Consider the following 20,572-nt stretch of genomic DNA (forward strand, 5'->3'; position numbering starts at 1 on the left):
GCTTCGGTGGGCAGGGAGGTATGTGTGCCATGTACACACACCATCCAGTGTCAGCAGCATCCGCCCCTGGGCTTTGAGACTCCTTAGAAGGTGCTGATTGGAGTTCCCATCATGGCACAGTAGAAATGAATCTGACTAGGAACCATGAGGTTGCGGGTTCGATCCCTGACCTCGCTCAGTGGGTTAAGGATCCGTTGTTGCCATGAGCTGTGGTGTAGGTCGCAGATGCAGCTCAGATCCTGCACGGCTGTGGCTGTGGTGTAGGCCGGCAGCCATAGCTCTGATTAGACCCCTAGCCTGGGAACCTCCATGTGCCACGAGTGTGGCTCTAAAAAGCAAAAAAGGAAGAAGGAGGTGCTTGTCGCTGGTCCTAGGAAGAGCTGTCTCCTGGGAGGACTTCTCCAGGTAAGAGCACAAGAAAGACCCGCATAGAGGAAGTAAGAGGTGGATCCCTGGTGGAGAGGACTGCGGGGTTTGTTCTGGCCAAGTGTGCACTTAGGCACCTCCTCGCTTTGTATTGGCACAAGGAATTACCTCCTTTCCGTGTGTGCAAGCCTTTTGGGGGGAAAAAAGGGACCACGACAGTCCCTTTTTGTTTTGCATAGAGACTGATGGAGTCTGCTCGGACTGGCTGGACACCACAGTTGGCTGTAAGCCTCCTGTGTACATCAGGAAATGGACATGGGGTAGTCTAAATCCACCCCAAATTAATAAATGATGGGAGTTCCCACCGTGGCTCAGTGGTTAACAAATCCGACTAGGAACCATGAGGTGGCGGGTTCGATCCATGGCCTTGCTCAGTGGGTTAAGGATCCGGTGTTGTTGCGTGGTGTAGGTCGCAGATGTGGCTGGGATCCCCCGTTGCTGTGGCTCTGGCGTAGGCCTGTGGCTACCTCTCCAATTAGACCCCTACCCTGGGAACCTCCATGTGCTGCAGGAGCGGCTCAAGAAAAGGCAAAAAGACAAAAAGATAATAATAAAAATAAATGATGGATTTTTACTAGCGCTATAGTCAGAGTCTTTTACAAGTAAAATTGATCTTTCACAGCATGCCTGTCCCATTCTCATGCTGTTTATCATCTCTTTTCACACAATATGTTTAGCAGGTAATGATTTTTAACGACTTACTAAATATGAAAGAAGGCTGTCCACCAGAGAGTCTTTGCCATAGCACTGCTGTTTGAGGAGTATAAAGTGATCTAAAAAAGCACCTGAGGGAGTTCCCGTCGTGGTTCAGTGGTTAATGAATCTGACTAGGAACCATGAGGTTGCAGGTTCAGCCCCTGCCCTTGCTCAGTGGATTAAGGATCTGGCGTTGCCATGAGCTGTGGTGTAGGTTGCAGACGTGGTTCCAATTCCGCGTTGCTGTGGCTCTGGCGTAGGCTGGTGGCTACAGCTCTGATTTGACCCCTAGCCTTGGAACCTCCGTATGCCGCGGGAGCAGCCCCGGAAAGGCCAAAAAGACCAAAAAAAAAAAAAAAGCACCTGAGGTATTCCCTTTGCAACACAGAAGTAAAAAAAAAAACCAGAATCCCTTGGGTGTGGCCCTGAAAAGCAAAAAAAAAAAAAAGGACTAGAGGGAGTTCCCATCATGGCACAGCGGAAACAAATCCAACTAGGAACCATGAGGTTGAAGGTTCGATCCCTAGCCTCACTCAATGGGTTAAGGATTCGGCATTGCTGTGGCTGTAGCGTAGGCCAGTGGCAACAGCTCTGATTAGACCCCTAGCCTGGGAACCTCCATATGCCGTGGGATTGGCCCTAAAAAGACAAAAAAGAAGCAAAAGGAAAGGATCTGAGATGTCCTCTTGTGGCACAGCAAGTTAAGGATCTGGTGTTGTCACTGCAGCAGCTTGTGGCACTAATGTGGCATGGATTTGATCCCTGGCCTGGGAACTTACACAAGCCATGGGTACAGCCCAAAATTTAAAAATAAAAATTAAGAAAATTAAAAAGAACCTGAGACGTTAAAAGCAACTATCAAATCATTCAGTCTCCTCACCCCGACTGGGTTCAACCTGACTCCATTAAAGGAGGCTGCAAGAATTTGAGCTCTAAATGGGATCCTTGGATTTTGGGTAGATTCATTTTTTCCTTGTCAAAATTCTTAAAAAAAAAAAAAAATTCTTGGGAGCAGCTCAGTGGTTAATGAACCCGAACCCAAGTAGTATCCATGAGGATTCAGGTTTGATCCCTGGCCTTGTTCAGTGGGTCGTGGATCTGGTGTTGCCGTGAGCTGTGGTGTACGTCACAGCCGTGGCTTGTATGCCGAGGTTATGGCTGTGGTGTAGCCAACAGCTGTGGCTCTGATTCGACCCCCTAGCCTGGGAACCTCCATTTGCTACAGGGGCAACCCTAAAAAGACAAAAGATAAAAAAAAAAAAAAAATCTTTACTGACTTATGGCAGGTGTTCTATGAAGTTAATTGTCTTAAGCTTTTATAATAGCCTAACATTCCAAAAGAACTATTTGCTAAATAACTTTTTTTTTTTTTTTTTGCCATTTCTTGGGCCGTTCCCACGGCATATGGAGGTTCCCTGGCTAGGGGTCAAATTGGAGCCGCAGCCACCAGCCTACGCCAGAGCCACGGCAACGCGGGATCCGAGCCGTGTCTGCAACCTACACCACAGCTCACTGCAATGCCGGATTCCTAACCCACAGAGCCAGGCCAGGGATCGAACCCGCAACCTCATGGTTCCTAGTCGAATTCGTTAACCACTGAGCCATGATGGGAACTCCCTAAATAACTTCTTTTTTTCTTTTTTTTTTTTTTGTCTTTTCTATGGCCACACCTGCAGCATATGGAGGTTCCCAGGCCAGGGGTCTAATCAGAGCTGTAGCCGACGCCACAGCCACAGCAATGCCAGATCCGAGCCGCATCTTTGACCTGAACCACAGCTCACAGCAACACCAGATCCTTAACCCTCTGAGGGAGGCCAGGGATCAAACCACAACTTCATGGATGCTAGTCAGATTCGTTTCCACTACACCACAACAAGAACTCTGAAAATATTTAATTTTTAATGATGCTATCCATAAAACGTTCCCCAAACCCCGTGTTTTTATTTGCTTCTGTCTCAGTAGCACAGCCTAGTTTGCACACTGTGTTTTGTTCGTATTTCCTTTCACAGTATCAGATACGTTGCCTGGCACCCCAAAACTACTCAGTAAATATTTAGTAAGAGGAAACCCAAGGAGTCCTTTGCCCACTCCATTCATACCTTACATTAGAAATCTGAAGTTTCTATAAATAGCTTTTTGGTTTTAAGTTGGATGCTGGAAACATATATAACCCATTGAGTCAACGAGGGAATAACTACTTGCAGTTTTTAAAGGTTTGACATTTTACTTCTTAATACATTTTATATGTTAAGAGGACTTTCTAATCAGAAAGTAAGGCAATTTGTACTGCTAATAGAGAAATTGAACTAGGAAATAACATAGTTTCACTTTACAGTTTACATGTCTTGGCTCACATCATGGAATTTCGCCCAGGTTTTAGTTTAAGTTGTTTGTTTTTGTTTTTGTTTTTTTGTTTTGTTTTGCTTTTTAGGGCCGAAGGTGCAGCATATGGAAGTTCCCAGGCTAGAGGTCGACCTGAAGCAGCAGCTTGCCGGCCACAGCCACAGATCTGAGCTGCATCTGCGATCTGCACCACAGTTCACAGCAGCACGGGATCCTTTAACGCAAGGCCAGCCAGGGATTGAGCCCGCATCCTCATGGATACTTTTTGGGCTCTTAACCCACTGAGCCACAAGAGGAGCTCCCTTAAGTTCATTATTTAAGTTTAGTTTTAGATTGTTTGCCTGAATGAGTTTCTTATTTGCATTCCTCTTTCCACCGTCTATGTTGATTTTTGTTGTGCTATCAAAAGATTCAGAACCTGTTTCATTCCTCTGGTTGTGTTCTCTTTCGTGTAATTGATTATTGTTAACAATCCAACCTTTACGTTTGCGAAGAAGAGAATCCTCTTTTCATTTATCTGGAGTGGCCTGCTAAGCCATCATTTGCCAAAGTACAGTAGGTGGCTTTCTTAGGCCATAAAACTCAGTAGTTAATTTAGGGTTGCTGATGCTAGATTCTGAATCCCGTTGCTTCCTTCCTTCTCAGTTTAATAGGCCTCTGAGGTCAAAGCCTACATTTCAGGCACATGATTCACCTTTACTTTTTATTTATTTTTATTTACTTATTTATTTTTGTCTTTTGTCTTTTTAGGGCGACACCTCACGGCACATGGAGGTTCCCAGGCTAGGAGTCAAATCAGAGCCACAGTCGTTGGCTACACCACAGCCACAGCAACTCGGGATCCAAGCCAAATCTGCGACCTACACCACAGCTCACAATCCTTAACCCACTGAGCGAGGCCAGGGATCGAACCTCCATCCTCATGGATACTAGTCAGTTCCTTAACCACTGGGCCACAGAGGGAACTCCTTGATTCACCTTTAAAACCATGTTTTTCTGATGTAAAGCAAGGCCTACTCAATCTGTTTGTTTTTCAGAATTTAATGTTCATTTAGGCCAAAAATAAATATATGTAAGGAGCATCTTAAAGTAGTAAGTTTACAGGGTATACGTTTTTATAAGTTAGCATCTGAATCCTTGTTTTTGTTCTTTGGTTTGGCTTTGGGTTGTTTGTTTGTTTGTTTTTTAACTGCTTCACCTGCAGCATATTGAAGTTCCCAGGCTAGGGTTCTAATTGGAGCTGCAGCTGAGGCCTATACCACAGCCACGGCAACACAGGATGCAACCTGCATCTTCAATCTGCACCTTGCTGCAGCGTCGGATCCTTAACCCACTGAGCCGCAGTGGGAACTCCTGCATTCTTGTTTTTAAGAAAGATAAGTATTTTTATTTTGAGAACTCGGCATTTATTTTAAGGCTTTAGCAAACCAGTGAAGGTAAGAAATCCATAATTTTAAAGCATTCACAAGACTAGGAGTTATGTGGACAGCTACAGAGATGTTACAAAGACAAAAAGGGTTCCGAGGAGAGAATTACCCTTTAATGAGAATTGACATTCAAAAAAGAACCAATATTCAAGGATGTTTTTTATTTTGTTTTTAGCATTCTGGGCGGTATAGGTGTGGCCGAGACCCCTGACCTCAGATCCGTAGTTGAGTAATTTTCATGTGATTTCATTGGTCTGAAGCAGAGGCTCTGTAGACTTCATTTGTCCCTGCCTCTTATTTTGTTCCATAGCCCAGGTCTTCACCATCTGATCCCATTTTCTGCCCTAATTGTTCTTTATCAGTACCATGGACACGTTGCTGCCTCCTTGAGTAGATGCTGTGTGTCACTGTCCTGGGGACTGTCACTAGAGGCCTTGGTGGGCAAAAGCCTTCTTTGCCTCTTTGGTGTGTAGTCTCTCGGTCATATCATCATCCAGAAAGTCCCCCCCACCCCCACCCAGGGAGGACAGAGTGGAGCAGATTACTGTGAGTTCAAGGCTGTGGACCCTGGTTTAAAAGTAAACATGGAGGGGAGATTTTTTCAAGCTTCCTATGCCCCCTTCCTCCCCAGATGATCAGTTTTCCAATGAGATGTTTCAGCTGGAGGGACTCTGGCCCGTTAAAGACAAAGGAGTGACTTATTAGGAAAATGACTAGCATTTATAACAACCTCTTTGCTCTTGGTCAGCTTGCCTGGTAAAGTGTGCGGTCAGCTCTGTTAACTACACGAGAGTGCAGGACAGTGAGTGGCCGAAGTGGGAGCGTCCCCAGCACCCCCTAGGCCTTTAGGGGGTGTTCGGGGCGCGCTTTCGAACCCTGAGCTCATCACGTGTAGAATAGCCCTACAAGGATGTGTCATCCAACAGGCTTTTTCCTCCAGGTTCATTCACGTTAATGCACATTCACCGAGCACGTGCTGTCTGGTCCAGAGGCTCCTGGGTGCTAGAAAGAGGCCACCCTGGCCTCCGGGGCGCGCTGTGCACAAGCTGTGAGTGCGTAACGGCCAGTTCAGCTTCCTGTCCCTTCACCATCGCATTTCAGGGGTTGCTGATACACTGGATGTTCTTACTGCATTCTCTTCGCTTGGAGAACAAGCATCTTCCTACAATTTGTCACCCTTGGTAGATTTTCCAAGTAATTAACTAGCTTTCACTCAGGTGTTGGTCCTTTTACACACACTTTGAGGTTTCTCAGCCCTTTTATCTTGGAGAAACATGTGCCTCATGCTCTTCCATTCAGCTTTTTTGTTCCATTCTCAAATGAGCCGAAATGAAACGTAGTAAAGATATTTTATTGTCCTATCACCCAAAGTTTATCATGATTGTAAAGGTTGTGTAAGAGATCTGGTATTAATTATTTTTACAATGATGTTTTCTCTGTGTGGTTAAATTGAGATAATAAAACCCTCAATGAAATTAACTATATTTTCAAATGTTTTGCCTTTTTTTTTTCTCTTGCTTTTGCCCTTCCTGCTCGAAGTCTAGGAGAGTAAGTCAATGCTTTTTTGTGGGAATGTACTGTCCTACTTCTGTGTCTAAAGCCCCGTGTTCTTTTCCAGTTCACCATCGTTAGTTTATTTTTTATGTTTCCGCGGTGTAAAGGCTGCGTCTGGTCACGCAGTTTTAGAAACGAGGGGGACTTGTCCGTGGATGTTCCATCAAGCTCGTTTGCATCTGTGTTGTTCTGTCAGCCCTTGTCACCGTGTCACCACGTCATACACTTTTCTCTGCCCTAGAATCATCTGTTTAAATTAAAAGCATAGCTCCGGGTATATTTTTGCAGAGCACTAGTTTGTTATGAAGTAAGAATTTCACAGCGGATCTTAACTGCCTCACTGAGAAGTGGACTTTTCATTGTGGGTGTTTTAGCAGAACCCGTGAGGGAGGGAAGGTGTGCCTAAGGGAAGAACTCCCGGGGTGCAGAGCTTCGTTTGTGGCCCGCGTCAGCCCCTCCAGCCCTGCCCGTGCTCGCCTCTGCTGCCCAGGGAACCTGGTTGCAGTCGTAGGCTAGTCTGTCACTGCAGTGCGTTTGCTGGAAGTAGAGCTGGGCTTTGAACTAGGGATGGGCGATCAGGGCCCCAGGCCCAGCCCTGCCTCAGACTTGCTTGGGATGCTGGCAATGACGGACCTGCCCAGTTTCCTCCCCTAGAACAAGGCAAGGACCTGACACCTCTCCAAGTCCCGTGGCTCTCCTAGCCCCAGACCACCAGGCACAGGCACAGGCTCCGGCAGGATAGAGCCAAGGATTTGAGGACCCTTTCTGGCGTCTGTCTGATGTGTGGTCTCTCCTTTCTAGGATTCCCAGAGCCGGCAAGGAGGGTACAGCATGCACCAGCTCCAGGGCAACAAGGAGTATGGCAGTGAGAAGAAGGGGTACCTGCTGAAGAAGAGTGACGGGTACGTATGTACGTGGCCTGGGGGAGGCGGGGGTCCCTGTGTGCTGAGCACACATGCAGCGTCAGTCACCCAGGCACCTGTCCCAGCCTCCTGGATAGGGAAACAGCCCAACTTCAGACCCTTAGCACACCGTGCTCCTCAGGTGAGTCTGAGGTTTAACCTGCTGTCTTTAGAAGCGGCAGTAGTGGGTCTGTGGTCCCTCAGTGACTGTGACTAGTAACGTGCGGTCTGAGGGAGGCAGGACTGAGCAGAGCATGGGCCAGCATGCGGCTCGCCCCCCTCGCTGGGTGTCTGCACTGCGGGATTCTCTGCAGGATGCCCCCCGCCCTGCCGCCCACACCCCTGCCCTCCTTCCTTGTCACTTAAACAATTAGGATGCAGTTGGAAAAACAACTCTTTTTTTCTTTTTTTTTTTCCCCCCATGGCCACACATGGAAGTTTCTGGATCAGGGATCAAATCCGGGCAACACCAGATCCTTTAAACCCGCTGCACAAGGCCAGGAATCAAACCTCTACCTCCGCAGCAACCCAGCCACTGCAGTCAGATTTCTAAGCCACTGTGCCACAGTGGGAACTCTACAACTTCTAATATTTAAAAGTAAATTTTAAACCTTTACAGGCCGGTGTTCTCTTGTGGTATAGCAGGTTAAGCATCCAGTGTTGTCACTGCTGTGGGCACGGGTTAAGGCATTTATCGAGAGCAGTTGCTTTATATACACTTTTCCAAGTATTTTAGAAGGTGGACTTTATCTTCCTGAGTCAGACAGAGAAAGTGAGTCTCCGAGAGGTCAGTGGCCTTAGGAGGGCACACGGCTCAGGGTGATGGCAGCCTAAGTCATGGCTCGTCCACACTGGCACGTGTCCAGCTGCGCCAGACCACCTTCCAACAGGAGGGTCCTTTTCCCGAGCTTGGCATGGCACTCTCTGACCCCACGGGAAAGTCCTTGGTCTGTCCCTTCAGGAGCTGTGCTGGCTCCAGCAAGGTCTCGGGAGTGTCCACAGAGGCGGGCGTGGGCTCTGGGCAGTGGCAGGGGCTGACGTGCTAGGGTCTCCCCTCCTCTGCGGACCTGGAGGCTCGGCATAAGCCACCTCTAGGAACCAGAAAGGTCACTGCTTCTGTGTTCCTTTCCTCGGCTTTCTGAGCAAGAAAATACGGTGTTTGGTTTTGTTTTCTCAGTGCACAGTGTGAGAAAACCTCCTGAATAAAAGCGAATTAAATACAATGAATAAACTGAGTTAGGACAGTTCCCGTTAAGTTGAATAGCTTCTTAGGTTGGTTGCTTAATCTTTTAAAATATGTTGGCAGAGAAGGATGCTGCTGCCCTGGGCTTCGTGTCCGGGGAGTGCCTCTTAACCAGCTTCTGTGAGGGAAGATGGGTTGATGCGGTTGCGGGTTCAATCCCTGGCCTCGCTCAGTGGGTTAAGGATCTGGCGTGGCTGTGAGCCGTGGTGTAGGCTGCAGACGCCTCTCAGATCCTGTGTGGCTGTGGCTGTGCTGGAGGCCAGCAGCCGCAGCTCCAATTCAACCCCTAGCCTGGGAATCCCCATGTGCTGCGGGTATGGCCCTAAAAAGCAAAAAACAAAAACAAAATACTGTGCTATAATGAGCATCCTTGTGAATGCGTACTAGTCTGAATTACTCTCCATCTAGGATAGTAAAAGCCAAAATTTTCTGCTTTGCATGATGATTTTTGGTTTGGGGGTTGGTGTTTTTTGGTCGTGATCGTTGCGTGAACCGAGTACCACATCAGGTTGGGTTTCCTCTTTAGGCTCCGGAAAGTGTGGCAGAGAAGGAAGTGCTCCGTCAAGAACGGGATTCTGACCATCTCCCACGCCACGGTGAGTGTCCAGTCATTTACTGTGCTGTGTCCGTGGTGGTTTCTGGGGGGCTGGAAAGCAAATACGTGATGTATCCCAGCCCTGAGAACTTCCCCAGTATGTTAATGCATGGAGGGTTTAGAAGTTTCCTTCACAGAAGAAATGGCTCATTTTTTTATCCTGCCTTGTTCTCTTGCTCCACCAGAACTTTTTGTCCTTTGCTCTCTCAAACTACATCAGGTGTTCTCTTATTTTATAATATTGTCTTTTGGGAAATATTGCTTGTTCTGAAAAACCTGACGTTTTCTAAATTCTAAAGACGCCAGAGAATGTCCTTTATTTTTTTTATTTTTTATTTATTTATTTTTTTTAGGGCCACAGGTGCGGCATATGGAAGTTCCCAGGCTAGGCGTCACACCAACGCTGTAGCTGCCAGCCACAGTCACAGCCACGCCATATCCGAGCCACATCTGCCACCTACAGCACAACTCACGGCAATGCTGGGTGCTTGACCCACTGAGCGAGGCCAGGGATCAAACCTGTATCTTCACAGATACTAGTGGGGTTCATTTCCACTGAGCCGCAATGGGAATGCCAGAATGTTCTTCATTTGAAACGCTAATGTAGGCAATGAAAGTATGTGTTACAGTGCTCCGTCTTTTTTAAAATCATTACTCCGGAAAACACCTTGGTATGTTATAGGATAAAAACATTTATAAGTAAAACAGTCAAAGAATGACATGGCCTCAGTTATGACTCCTCTTTCTTTAGGAATAAAAGCAATTTAATGGAAAGTGGAAAATAATAAAACTAAGTTACTAACACATTCTGATTCCCTTCAAATTGTTGCATATATATACATGATGTAGTTAAAGCGAATACTTAGAATATAGCAGAATGTGTATTTCAATGCTTCGTATCACCCATTTCTTTTTTTTTGTTGTTGTTGTTGTTGTTGTTATTTCTTGGGCCGCTCCCACAGCATATGGAGGTTCCCAGGCTAGGGGTCGAATCGGAGCTGTAGCCACCGGCCTACGCCAGAACCACAGCAACGCGGGATCCGAGCCGCGTCTGCAACCTACACTACAGCTCACGGCAACGCCGGATCGTTAACCCACTGAGCAAGGGCAGGGACCGAGCCCGCAACCTCATGGTTCCTAGTCGGATTCGTTAACCACTGCGCCACGACGGGAACTCCCCCATTTCTAACTAAAAAGTCCCATAGTAACAAAATCCATGCACATGTCAAAATGGTTCCGTCGTAGTGGTAGTCAAAGAAAGACACAGTGAAGGAGTTCATATTTTGCCCCTTTAAAGGGAGCAAAAAGTATTTTTTAATCTTAAAGGTGCAAAGATGGAAGAAGATGTGACAAAACAGGAGCGGAAACGGCAGAGCACACGGAGCGTCTGGACGGAGGCTCCCGAGTAGAGCTGGCGGTCAGAGCTCAGTGTCCTGTGCCCACGATGCCCCCCGGCTCTGCGAGCGGGGCATCTCTTCCAGGAGAGTGGGAAAAGGAGAGGCGCACTTGGCAGCGTTTATCCTCAGCCAGGTTTAGATTCCTCACTGAGGAGGAAAGGACGCACCGCCTGTCAAGCACTTCCATGTGCCAGATGCTCCGTAAGGTCCCCTGGGCCTCCCTCCGGCCCATGCGGCATCACGGCCTTCATCTCTCAGCTGGAGGAACTGGGGCACAAAGAAGCACCGTGACCTGGCTGGGAACGGGCAGTCGGAAACGCAGACTCGGCCTGCCGCCTCCGTCCCTGCACCCGCCTCCGTGCAGACCCTTCTCGTCGCACGGACTGCCTTCCCCCCGGGGGCACTTGGCGGGTCCTGTCTGCCTCTCTTTCCTCAGCCCCTTCGCAGAGCCAGACACACGGGTGGCGCTTCGTACACGCCTGTGGCCGGGCCCTTCCGGGGGTTGATGGATCCGTGCCTCTTAAACGTTACGGCCTTTATGGAACTTGAGCAGTTATGTCACCTCGGCCCCTTTCCTCCTGCAGGACCCTTGGGCTGAGTCCTCAGAGGCCTTCGGCTCCCCTCAGCCCAGCTGAGGTTTTTAACTATCCTCCCAGTGGGGACAGGCCACCCGTGGGGGATCAGACGTTTGTCCAGTTGGCAGACATCTGTCAGTCGTTATCACTGAGGCTGGCTAACAGCTCCTCATTTATTCAGCAGTGTTTCGGTGAGCTTCCGCTCCGCCACATGCTGGGCTAGGCCCCAAAGGTGAACAGCTGGATAATGAGGTAACTTTGACCTGCTCACATTTAATTCCATGCACTCTTAGTGTGTGAAGCAGAAACCCTGGAGTTCCCATCGTGGCACAGCGGAAACGAATCCGACTAGTGAACCATGAGGTTGAGGGTTCGATCCCTGGCCTCGCTCGGTGGGTTAAGGATTCGGCGTTGCTGTGACCTGTGGTGTATGTAGGTCTCACACAGCTTGGATCTGACGTTACCGTAACTGTAGCATGGGCCAGCGGTTGCGGCTCTGGTGCGACCCCAAGCCTGGGACCTCCATATGCCTCAGGTGTGGCCCTAAAAAAGCAAAAAAAAAAAAAAAAAAAAAAAAAAAAACCGAGAAACCCTGTGAAGAAGTTCTGATAGTAATAAGAACGTTAGTTGATACTAAGTAAGCACTTACTGAGCCCAGTTATGGAAAGGGCTTTATACAGATTATATAACCTTTGCTATCCCCTACCAGATCCACCTGTCGTGAAGAGGGTGAGGTATCCTGCCCACATCCCACCGCTGGCACATGCTAGGGTTTTACTCTTAAAACCCCTGTGAGGCATTAATGGTCTGCATTTGCTGGCCTCGCCGAGACCCACCCTTCTCATTGCTGTGGTGGTTGAAATACTTGTGGGTCCTGGATCATAACGGTTTCTGATCACAGGCTCCAGGATCAGCACACTAAGGGCAGGGGGTGGCACTTCCTGAGCACACACCCTGGGCTGGGCGCTCGCTGTTCAGAGCACGTCACCACCGCCTGCCTCATAGAGCTTCTGCTGTTCCTCTTCTGCGGGTGGTGAACCGGTGTCTGTTCCAGCCCTGTGTGTGTGACAGTGAGGAGTCCCACCGTCTAATTCTGACTTTCCAAAGGCACTCCTGCCGTCGCCATCCCATCGCCGTCGTCACCTCATGGTGGCTACCTCATTTTGAAATGCTTACCATGTGCTGGACATTCCCCGGTGCCTTGATGGATGGTGGTGACATTTAATCCCTGACAACTCCTGAGTTATAGGTGATATTATTACCTCCGTTTTATGGGGGAGAGAGTCGCGGCTCAGAGAGGTTCATCCTCCACCTTTACCCAGCTAACAGGTGGCACAGCTGGGAATCTGGTACAGGCGTCTGTCAGATTTGAGTCTGAATGCCAGCTTTGCCATTTACCGCGTGACCTTGAGAAAAGTATGTAACTGGTAAAGGTGCGGGTGGTGGTTAAATGAGACAAGATGCTGTGGGGGGGCCATAGTTAATAGTAGGTGTTGCTGGAATTCCTATTCATGGCTCAGCAGTAACAAACCCAGCTGAGGACACAGGTTTGATCCCTGCCCTCACTCAGTGGGTTAAGGATCCGGCGTTGCCGTGAGCTGGGGTGTGGGTCAAAGACACAGCTCAGACCCCAAGTGGCTGTGGCGTAGGCCGGCAGCTGCAGCTCCGATTCGACCCTTAGCCTGGGAACTTCCATATGCTGCAGGTATGGCCCTTAAAAAATAAAAATACCGGAAAAAAGTAGTTGTTGCTGTTAGTGTCACTTCCTCAGATGTCGTTGGTGGGACTGAAATCTCTTGACAGGCAGACACTCCTGCTCCAAACATTAGAAGTTGTGGGTCCACCTGTCCTGTGCACGGACAGATGGACCACTGACTCGCAGCTGCCTCCCACAGGCTTGTGCCAACCCGCTCCACACGTTTCCTTGGCTTTAGGCCTCACTTTTTCTGCTGCCAGTTACAGAACTTTGTAATCACATACCTGCTTCCACAGAAAGATTTCTGTAGCTAGTTGTGTCTGGCTTTCCCTGACATTGCAGACACCACTGATTATTTAGAATTGGGTTGAAAAACAAGGCCAGCAGTTTCCTGGGAAAAGCTGTGGGATCCAGTGACCTTTGGAGACGTGGATAAAAAGAGCTTTGTTATCAGACTACGTAGAGCCTTTAAGACCTGGGAATCTCTCTTTCATGAAGGGCCCCAATCACCTTTTGCAGGTTGTTCTTAACAGATTGAGACCCTCAGGAGAGGGTCGGGTGTGTGTTTAGATTGACGAGATCAAGTCTCTTGGCCTGTCCGCCCCACACAAGTTCTGCTCCGTGATCATCTCTCTAGCTTACTGTTCCAGGACAGCTTTTGTGTACACCTGCAAGATTTGCTGCATCCCTAGAGGATTTCATTCGCAAATTCATTGCTTCACATACCTGTGCAAAAACGTAATTTTTAAAAAATGTGCTATTCAAAGTGCAGCACTTTGGGAATCAGATTTCGGGGAGAATCTCCGCATCTGCTGTTACAGTAGTATGGATAGTGGCAGATAATGTCTCGTGTCTGCTAAGCGCAGCATAAGATGTTTTCATTTCAAAATGCCAAGTCTAAAAACGGCAGACGTTTTAATCAGCCTCAGAGCTTAAGGAGAAAACATTTACATCAGGCTACTAAACTGTTCTAAACAAATTTCTGTATCTTTGTTCTGTTTGTTCTTTTTTTTTTTTTGTAACTATAATCATGGTGTATTTAGTAAAAACAAAAAAAAACGTAAATTATAGGTGAAGTATTACTTTATTGTAATAGTTCTGAAAAAATAGTTTCAGAAGTATAAGAAGCTTTGCTCCTCAAAAACTCTTTTCTTCCTGAGTTTATTCACCCCAGTATCACATACAGTTCAAATATGGATTGAAAGAAGAAAGACAACTACCATTTACTGAGCCTTCAGTGCGTGCCCTGCTCCCAGTCTGCCAGCCAGTCCTCCCAGGGTGGGGTCCCCGCCTTCATCTTTCACTAGGTTGGAAGTTCTTAGGAGGTGGATATTAGGTCTTTCTTGCCTTTGAATTCCCAGTACTCAGCACATTCCCTGTCATGTGGTTAGTGCTCAGTGAATACGTTTCGATTGGAACTGCATTTTATACATGAAGAAACTAAGGCTCGGAGAGATTAGATCCCGTGCCCAGGTTCACGCAGTTTGTAAACAGCTGAAACAGTTTTTAAACGCAAAGCCTGGGCTCTTCCTTCTGCATGATAAGCTTTTCCTCTGAGGCCACCTTGTTGTTAGGTCTTTGGAATGAAGCAAGCTCCATCCTTTGTCATTGACTCAGTTACAAGTTCTCTGTGTAGAGACGGCTGTAGGGGTTTCCAGGAAGGGAGGAGAGGAGTCCAGGTCATGAAGACATGCCAGGGGGTCCGTGAGCTTATCTTTGAATCTGAAGACTGACTTTTTTTTTTAAGGGCCACACCTGCAGCATATGAAAGTTCCCAGGCTAGTGGTTGGACTCTGCCACAGCCACAGCCATGCCAGATCCCAGCAGCATCTGCCACCTATGCCGCAGCTCCTGGCAGGGCTGGATCCTTAACCCAGTGAGCGAGGCCAGAGTTTGAACCTGCACCCTCATGGATACTAGTCATGTTCTTAACCCACTGAGCCACAACGGGAATTCCTGACAACTGATTTTTTTTTTTTTTTTTTTTTTTTTTTTTTTTTTTTTTTTTTTTGTCTTGTTGCCTTTTCTAGGGCTGCTCCCGCAGCATATGGAGATTCCCAGGTTAGGGGTCTAGTTGGAGTTGTAGCCACCTGCCTACACCAGAGCCACAGCAACGAGGGATCCAAGCCATGTCTGCAACCTACACCACAGCTCACGGCAATGCCAGATCCTTAACCAACTGAGCGAGGCCAGGGATCGAACCCACCACCTCATGGTTCCTAGTCGGATTCATTAACCACTGCGCCGCGACGGGAACTCTTGACAACTGATTTTTAAAAGTCATACATTTAATGTCTGCAGGTCTCTTAGGATTAGCACTGTAACAGTCATTAAATCCATAGCTGCTAGTTTCTCAACACTAAAAATGCTTTTCACATTCCACAGAAGTCCACTAAGTTTTGATTTTTACGCTAAAAGGTTGGGAATCCAGCTGGACTGGACAGGCAGAGCCTCTTTAGATGATCCTTGGTGGGCTGGACATTTTTAAAGGAGCATAGATAGCCCTCTGAGTCAGCCTGAAGATACTTGACTCCTCATTTGTCAAGTAGGATAAAAACAGTACCTGTCTTTCAGTATTGTGAGCATTCAATGAGATGATGCATTTAAAGCTTCGTAGAATCTGGACCATCCTAAGCATCCTATACACTCAATAATTACTCTCATCATCTGGGTGAGCTGAGGTGGGGTCATAGCTTCCAGGACCCTGGGACCAGGTGCTATGATTTCAAGTCCACGTGACGCGGGACCCCTCACAGTAGCGTGTAACTCAGGCACAAAGATTAACCGAGTTCATCCATCATAAGTAATTAGAACAAGATGTGAGGCAGAGGCAGTGCTCAATAAATAGCAGCTATTATTATTGCTGTGACTGTTATCTTCTTCCCAAATATGTTAACATCTCCATTTTCGTCTGATTTATTCGAATTCTTTTGTTGTCGCCATTTCCTTACTCTTCAAGGTCCTGTGTGAAGCTGCGTAGGGGCCTGTCCTGTCATAGGAATTTCATTTCTTCCTGTTAGAGGCGCTCAGCCCTTCTGGCACCTCCAGAGCGTTGCGCTGCCCAGGAACTTGAGGTCCCTCTCTCTGTCCTTGGACTCTTAGACTTGCAGGCCTTTTCCAAGAACTGTTGTTTCCCAGCCTGGCCGGAGCCCTGAAGGTAACACTCAGCTGCGAGGGCTTTAACGGATGCCCTGCAAGTCCATCAAGGAGGCACCAGGAGACCCCTCGTGAGCTGCTCTCTTCCTCGCAGTGTGTTTGGTAACCTTGTTTCTGTGGTTGGCTTCTCCTGCTTTCTGGGGCTGCTCTGAGCTCTGCCCAGTGCCACGTTTTTGTCCCCATTGTCACTGCAAGAAGAGACTATGTTCCTTCCCCAGGAGATTAGAAGCAGCGCTGTGGATTATAAAAGGACAGGTGGCACTAATTAGTCCTGGTCGTAAACTCCTAAACAAGCTACAGGACCTTGGATACGTTACTGAAGCCTTTGGAGCCTCAGTCTTCTCCGATGTAAAATGGGTATAATTTATTTATTCCAATGTCTTCTTAACTGCTTTCGAAGCAGGCCCAGGGCCAAGCAGGGATGAATTAGTGGCCCCTGGCTTCTTGGATCCTAAACAGGCCAAATGTCTTAAGAAGGTGAACAGGTGCTGGGATAGAAGATAAATGGGGCAGCCCCCCACCCCGGCCCGCCCCCCAGTGTGGTCAGGAAAGGCAGCAGAGAGCAGCAGTGCTGGTGAGGGGCAGGCCCAGCAGAGCAGGGAGAGAGGACAGTTCAGAATCCTGAGGCCAGAAAGCATGTTCGGGGAACGAGAAGCCAATGTGGGTAAAATGGTTTCACTTCCCTTACTCTCTTTGGAGAGTCATTTGGAGATTTAATTACATAAACACTCAAAAGCTGTTGCTGGGAGTTCCCATCGTGGCGTAGAGGAAACGAATCCGACTAGGAACCATTAGGTTGCAGGTTCAATCCCTGGCCTCGATAAGTGGGTTAAGGATCCAGCGTTGCCGTGAGCTGTGGTGTAGGTCACAGATGAGGCTCGGATCTGGTGTTGCTGTGGCTGGGTTGCAGGCCGGCGGCAACAGCTCTGATTCGACCCCTAGCCTGGGAACCTCCATGTGCCGCAGGTACGGTCCTAGAAAAGACAAAAAAAAAATCTGTTGCTGGAGTTCCATCATGGCTCAATGGGTTAAGGATCTGTAGTTGTCACAGCCGTGGCTCTGGTTACTGCTGAGGCATGAGTTTGATCCCTGGCCCGGGAACTTTTGTATGCCTCGGGCACAGCCAAAATATATAGATATACATATGTATATACATATGTATATCTATATATTGCTGTCTATATGTTCTAGGCACCCCAAAAAGGTGACAAAATTCGAAGGTAAACTAAAAGATACTTTATAGTTGGTATAACAAAAATTCTACTTAAGCAAAAACCAGGAGTTCCCATTGTGGCTCAGTGGGTTAAGAACCCAACATTTAAGTCCTTGAGAATGCAGGTTCAACCCCTGGCCTCACTGAGTGGGTTAAGGATCCGGCATTGCCACAAGCTGTGGGTAGGTCACAGATGTGGCTCTGATATGGCGTTTCTGTGGGTGTGGTGTAGACTGGCAGCTGCAGGTGCAGTTCGACCCTACCTAGCCTGGAAGCTTTCATACACCCCAGGTGCAGCCTTAAAAAAAAAAAAAGCAAGAACCATAAAAAGGTTTTGTTGTGCACTCTGAACCAAGGTTTTTAATTCCCTATTTGAATTGCTCCCTCCTCCACTCGAATAATTTTTCTCTGTTTTGTGTCCCTTCATCAGCCTCAGGTGGTGTGTTTTTCCTTCACCTCATCAGCCAGGTCCTCAACCCCTCTGCCCTTCCTCTCCCCCATGGTTTGACCAGAACACCAGAGTTGGCTTTCATAAATCCAGTTTAAAAGGCAGCCTCAGGTCCCAAGGCACTGGTATGAAATCTTCTCAATAGTCATGGTCCCCAGCAAATGAAACACAGTTGTTCCATGCAGTGATGTCACTTGGACATACAGAATAAGCAGCACTGTTTGGGAAACTCGGGACCTCTGTGGAATGTCCTTGGAGGTTTCTGCCACGTTGCAAAACTGAAGATGTTGACACTTATTAGAGGGTTTCTCAAATTCAAGTTCCGTACAATAGAAGTTTAGAAATCTAATTGGTTATGTCTTACAGGTTGTTTATTCTTTTAAATTATACAATCAACAGGGATTTTTACTCATTTGACTCCTGGCGAAGGAGCTTCTCCTTTTCACTGTTTGAATCCCAAGATTACATATTACCAGCATCAACAGAGAATGTATTTCTGATACAAACCCTTATCACTTGCATCTGAATGAATCATTACAAGTGATTGGAAGAGGCTGCAATTGGCTAAGTGAATCCAGTGATTTCTCAGTCCGGACCATGCATTTGAATCATCTGGCTTCATTCCTAAAGGTTCTGATTTAATTTGATTGGTCTGGAGCGAAACCCCAGGATTGCTTCCCAGGGAATTCTAAGGTTCAGCCAGGTGGAGACACACTGAGCCCCTCCCCCGTTGCTTAGCAGGGGTGTGGTTTAAAAGGATGGAGGGAGCTGGAGGGCAAGGTGGAAGGTGCAGACCTGCTTTCAGTTGCAAGGATTTCTGTAAGGTTTGTGAACGGGCTGTGAACCTCAGAACCTGGTCAGTTCGATGTCTCTCTTTCCCTCCCTCCTTTCTCCTTGATTCTAGCTGAAGGTCCTTTTAATAGATGAAGTAGTAAAATCAAAGAAAGGGCCAGGTCTGAGCTGCTTCCAGTTTTCTGAGTCCCCAGCATTTCTGGGCTTTTTAACCCCCTTTTCTGGTTCCGCTCTGTCTGTTGGGAGGTTTTAAAGGATTCATAGTCATTCACACCCTAGCATGAATTACTTTATGGGTGATCAGCTCCTTCTCCCTGAGCTGTCTGAAGCATCACTGAAGGGACGAGGGAGCCTCAGCCGTGGTTACGAGATAAGGAATGTTGGAAGGTGGAGCAGCTCGAGAAAGGAGTGGGGTTTCTCAGCAGGAGTATTAAGTGACCTGGAGGGAAAATGAGGGAACAGGCTGTTCCAGAGCAGGAACCAGAAAGGGAAAAGCAGGGAAGATGCCCCCCCCCCACCCCCGGCTCTGCAGATGTCCCGAGAGGACTTGCCTCACAGGGAAGCTGAATGATACTTGGGAAAAGCTCTAGGGACTGTTGGTTCCAATCGCCGCTCTTGGTGTAAGACATTGGTCGCTTACGTTCCCCTTCCCACCCCTTGGTTTCCTCCTGTAAAGTGGGCACAGTCACAGTTCCCAGTGAGGTAACTGCAGGAGTTAAATCGTAACATTCACGTAAAGTATCCAGCTGCTTAGGTGCTCAGTAAATGAGAACTGCTCCCTTGCCCCAAAGAAACCAAAATACTCTCCCAAAGTCAGGTGTTAATACACTAAAATTTTGGAGATGCGATCTCCCTGCAGCAGTAGGCGTCAGTGTGTACCTGACTTCTTGCCGGGGGTCATTGGGGTTACTGACTATGTGCCAAACATACGTGTCCCTCTAAAGGATGGAGGGTGCTTAAATATTTATTGAGCAAAACATAGAGAGGACTCTAAAGATCCAAACCGCTCCGTTAGCAAGTATTAGCCGAGGAAGCGAAGAGAGCCTTATCATTTTGTTTTTGCCTCTTTCTACACCGCAGCCTGGCTGGGTCAGGCTTGTTTCCCAAGGAGTGACTCATGTTCACGTCTTGTGTGTGAAGCAGAGCGGCTCAGCAGGATGATGGGGGAAATAATTTCATTCTGGAGACTAATTCCAGCAGCAGCTGTTTGCTGCTAACAGAAACACGCCTGCACTAACGACTTCACACTTCCAGCAAAACACTTCCCAGGGGCGCTCGCTGAGCTGAGGACAAGTGTGTGGGGTTTGTTTTCTTTCGGGAAACACAAAAACATTCATCAGAATCGATCCATTCTGCTTCTGCGTGCATCACTGGTGATTTTCCTAGCTGAACAGCCTCCTCTGTTTGGGGTGGCAGAGCATTATGTGAGAGGAATAATATCTTCATCACTTCTGTGGGGTTGGGAGCTTCTCTAGTGGAAATATTTTCAAAACCAAAAAACCTGCGAGTGTGTGTATAAAACTAATACCCGCGTATGTTGTTACTTGAAAAAGCAATTTGCAGAATGCTATATACAAATTGAACCAACCTGTGTTTTCCTAAAACACAGACATTTCACACCCAGAGATCTTGTTGAAATGGAGGTATTATCACTGACCATCTTCAGGTGTGAAGGTGGGATTACCAAGCAGCCGTCCTTGCTGGCTCTCCTAGTGCGACTTGAGTGAATATGCATTCTTTGAAGAAGTGAAACCTTTTGTAAAAGGACAAGCCTCAAAGTCAAAAGCCTCTTTTTAGCTGTGTCTTGCATGCTTGGCCCCCCCTTTAATCATCGCTTTAATTCATCCACGTTGGCACTTGTTAGTCTTGCTCTCTCCTCCACCAGCGGAGTGCAAGTCTTGCCTTTAACCGGCTCCCTCAGGGGACTGCCAGAGGTCCAGGGGCACCATGTGAGTCCTGGGAGCCACGAGGAGTGCCCTCCCTGCCTCTCCTCGCATCGCTGTCCTCCTCGTCCCTTTCACCCCAGCTCCTGGAGCTGCACCTCCTCTCTGCGCAGCCCCCTACCCCGACGGGAGTTGGAGCCGCCTCCCAAGCCTCACGGAAGTTCTC

General features: G+C 47.8%; 1 protein-coding gene across 15 annotated transcripts in view; it reads left to right on the forward strand.

The window, feature by feature from the left end:
* Window positions 1–20,572, forward strand: part of ASAP1 (ArfGAP with SH3 domain, ankyrin repeat and PH domain 1) — a 348,069-nt gene that overhangs the window by 273,187 nt on the left and 54,310 nt on the right. For 8 of the 15 annotated variants that reach the window (XR_002343078.1, XM_021088910.1, XM_021088906.1 and 5 more), the window contains 3 exons: window positions 6,432–6,440; window positions 7,248–7,348; window positions 9,118–9,187. Coding sequence is in view for 14 of the 15 variants with exons in the window: in XM_021088910.1 (XP_020944569.1) it covers window positions 6,432–6,440; window positions 7,248–7,348; window positions 9,118–9,187 (180 nt within the window). In the remaining variant the exon portion in view is untranslated. The remainder of the gene's footprint in view (window positions 1–6,431; window positions 6,441–7,247; window positions 7,349–9,117; window positions 9,188–20,572) is intronic. The other 7 variants (XM_021088909.1, XM_021088907.1, XM_021088916.1 and 4 more) reach the window with 1 other exon arrangement.

This window comes from Sus scrofa, chromosome 4 (assembly GCF_000003025.6).
Source record: "Sus scrofa isolate TJ Tabasco breed Duroc chromosome 4, Sscrofa11.1, whole genome shotgun sequence".
Taxonomy (NCBI): domain Eukaryota; kingdom Metazoa; phylum Chordata; class Mammalia; order Artiodactyla; family Suidae; genus Sus; species Sus scrofa.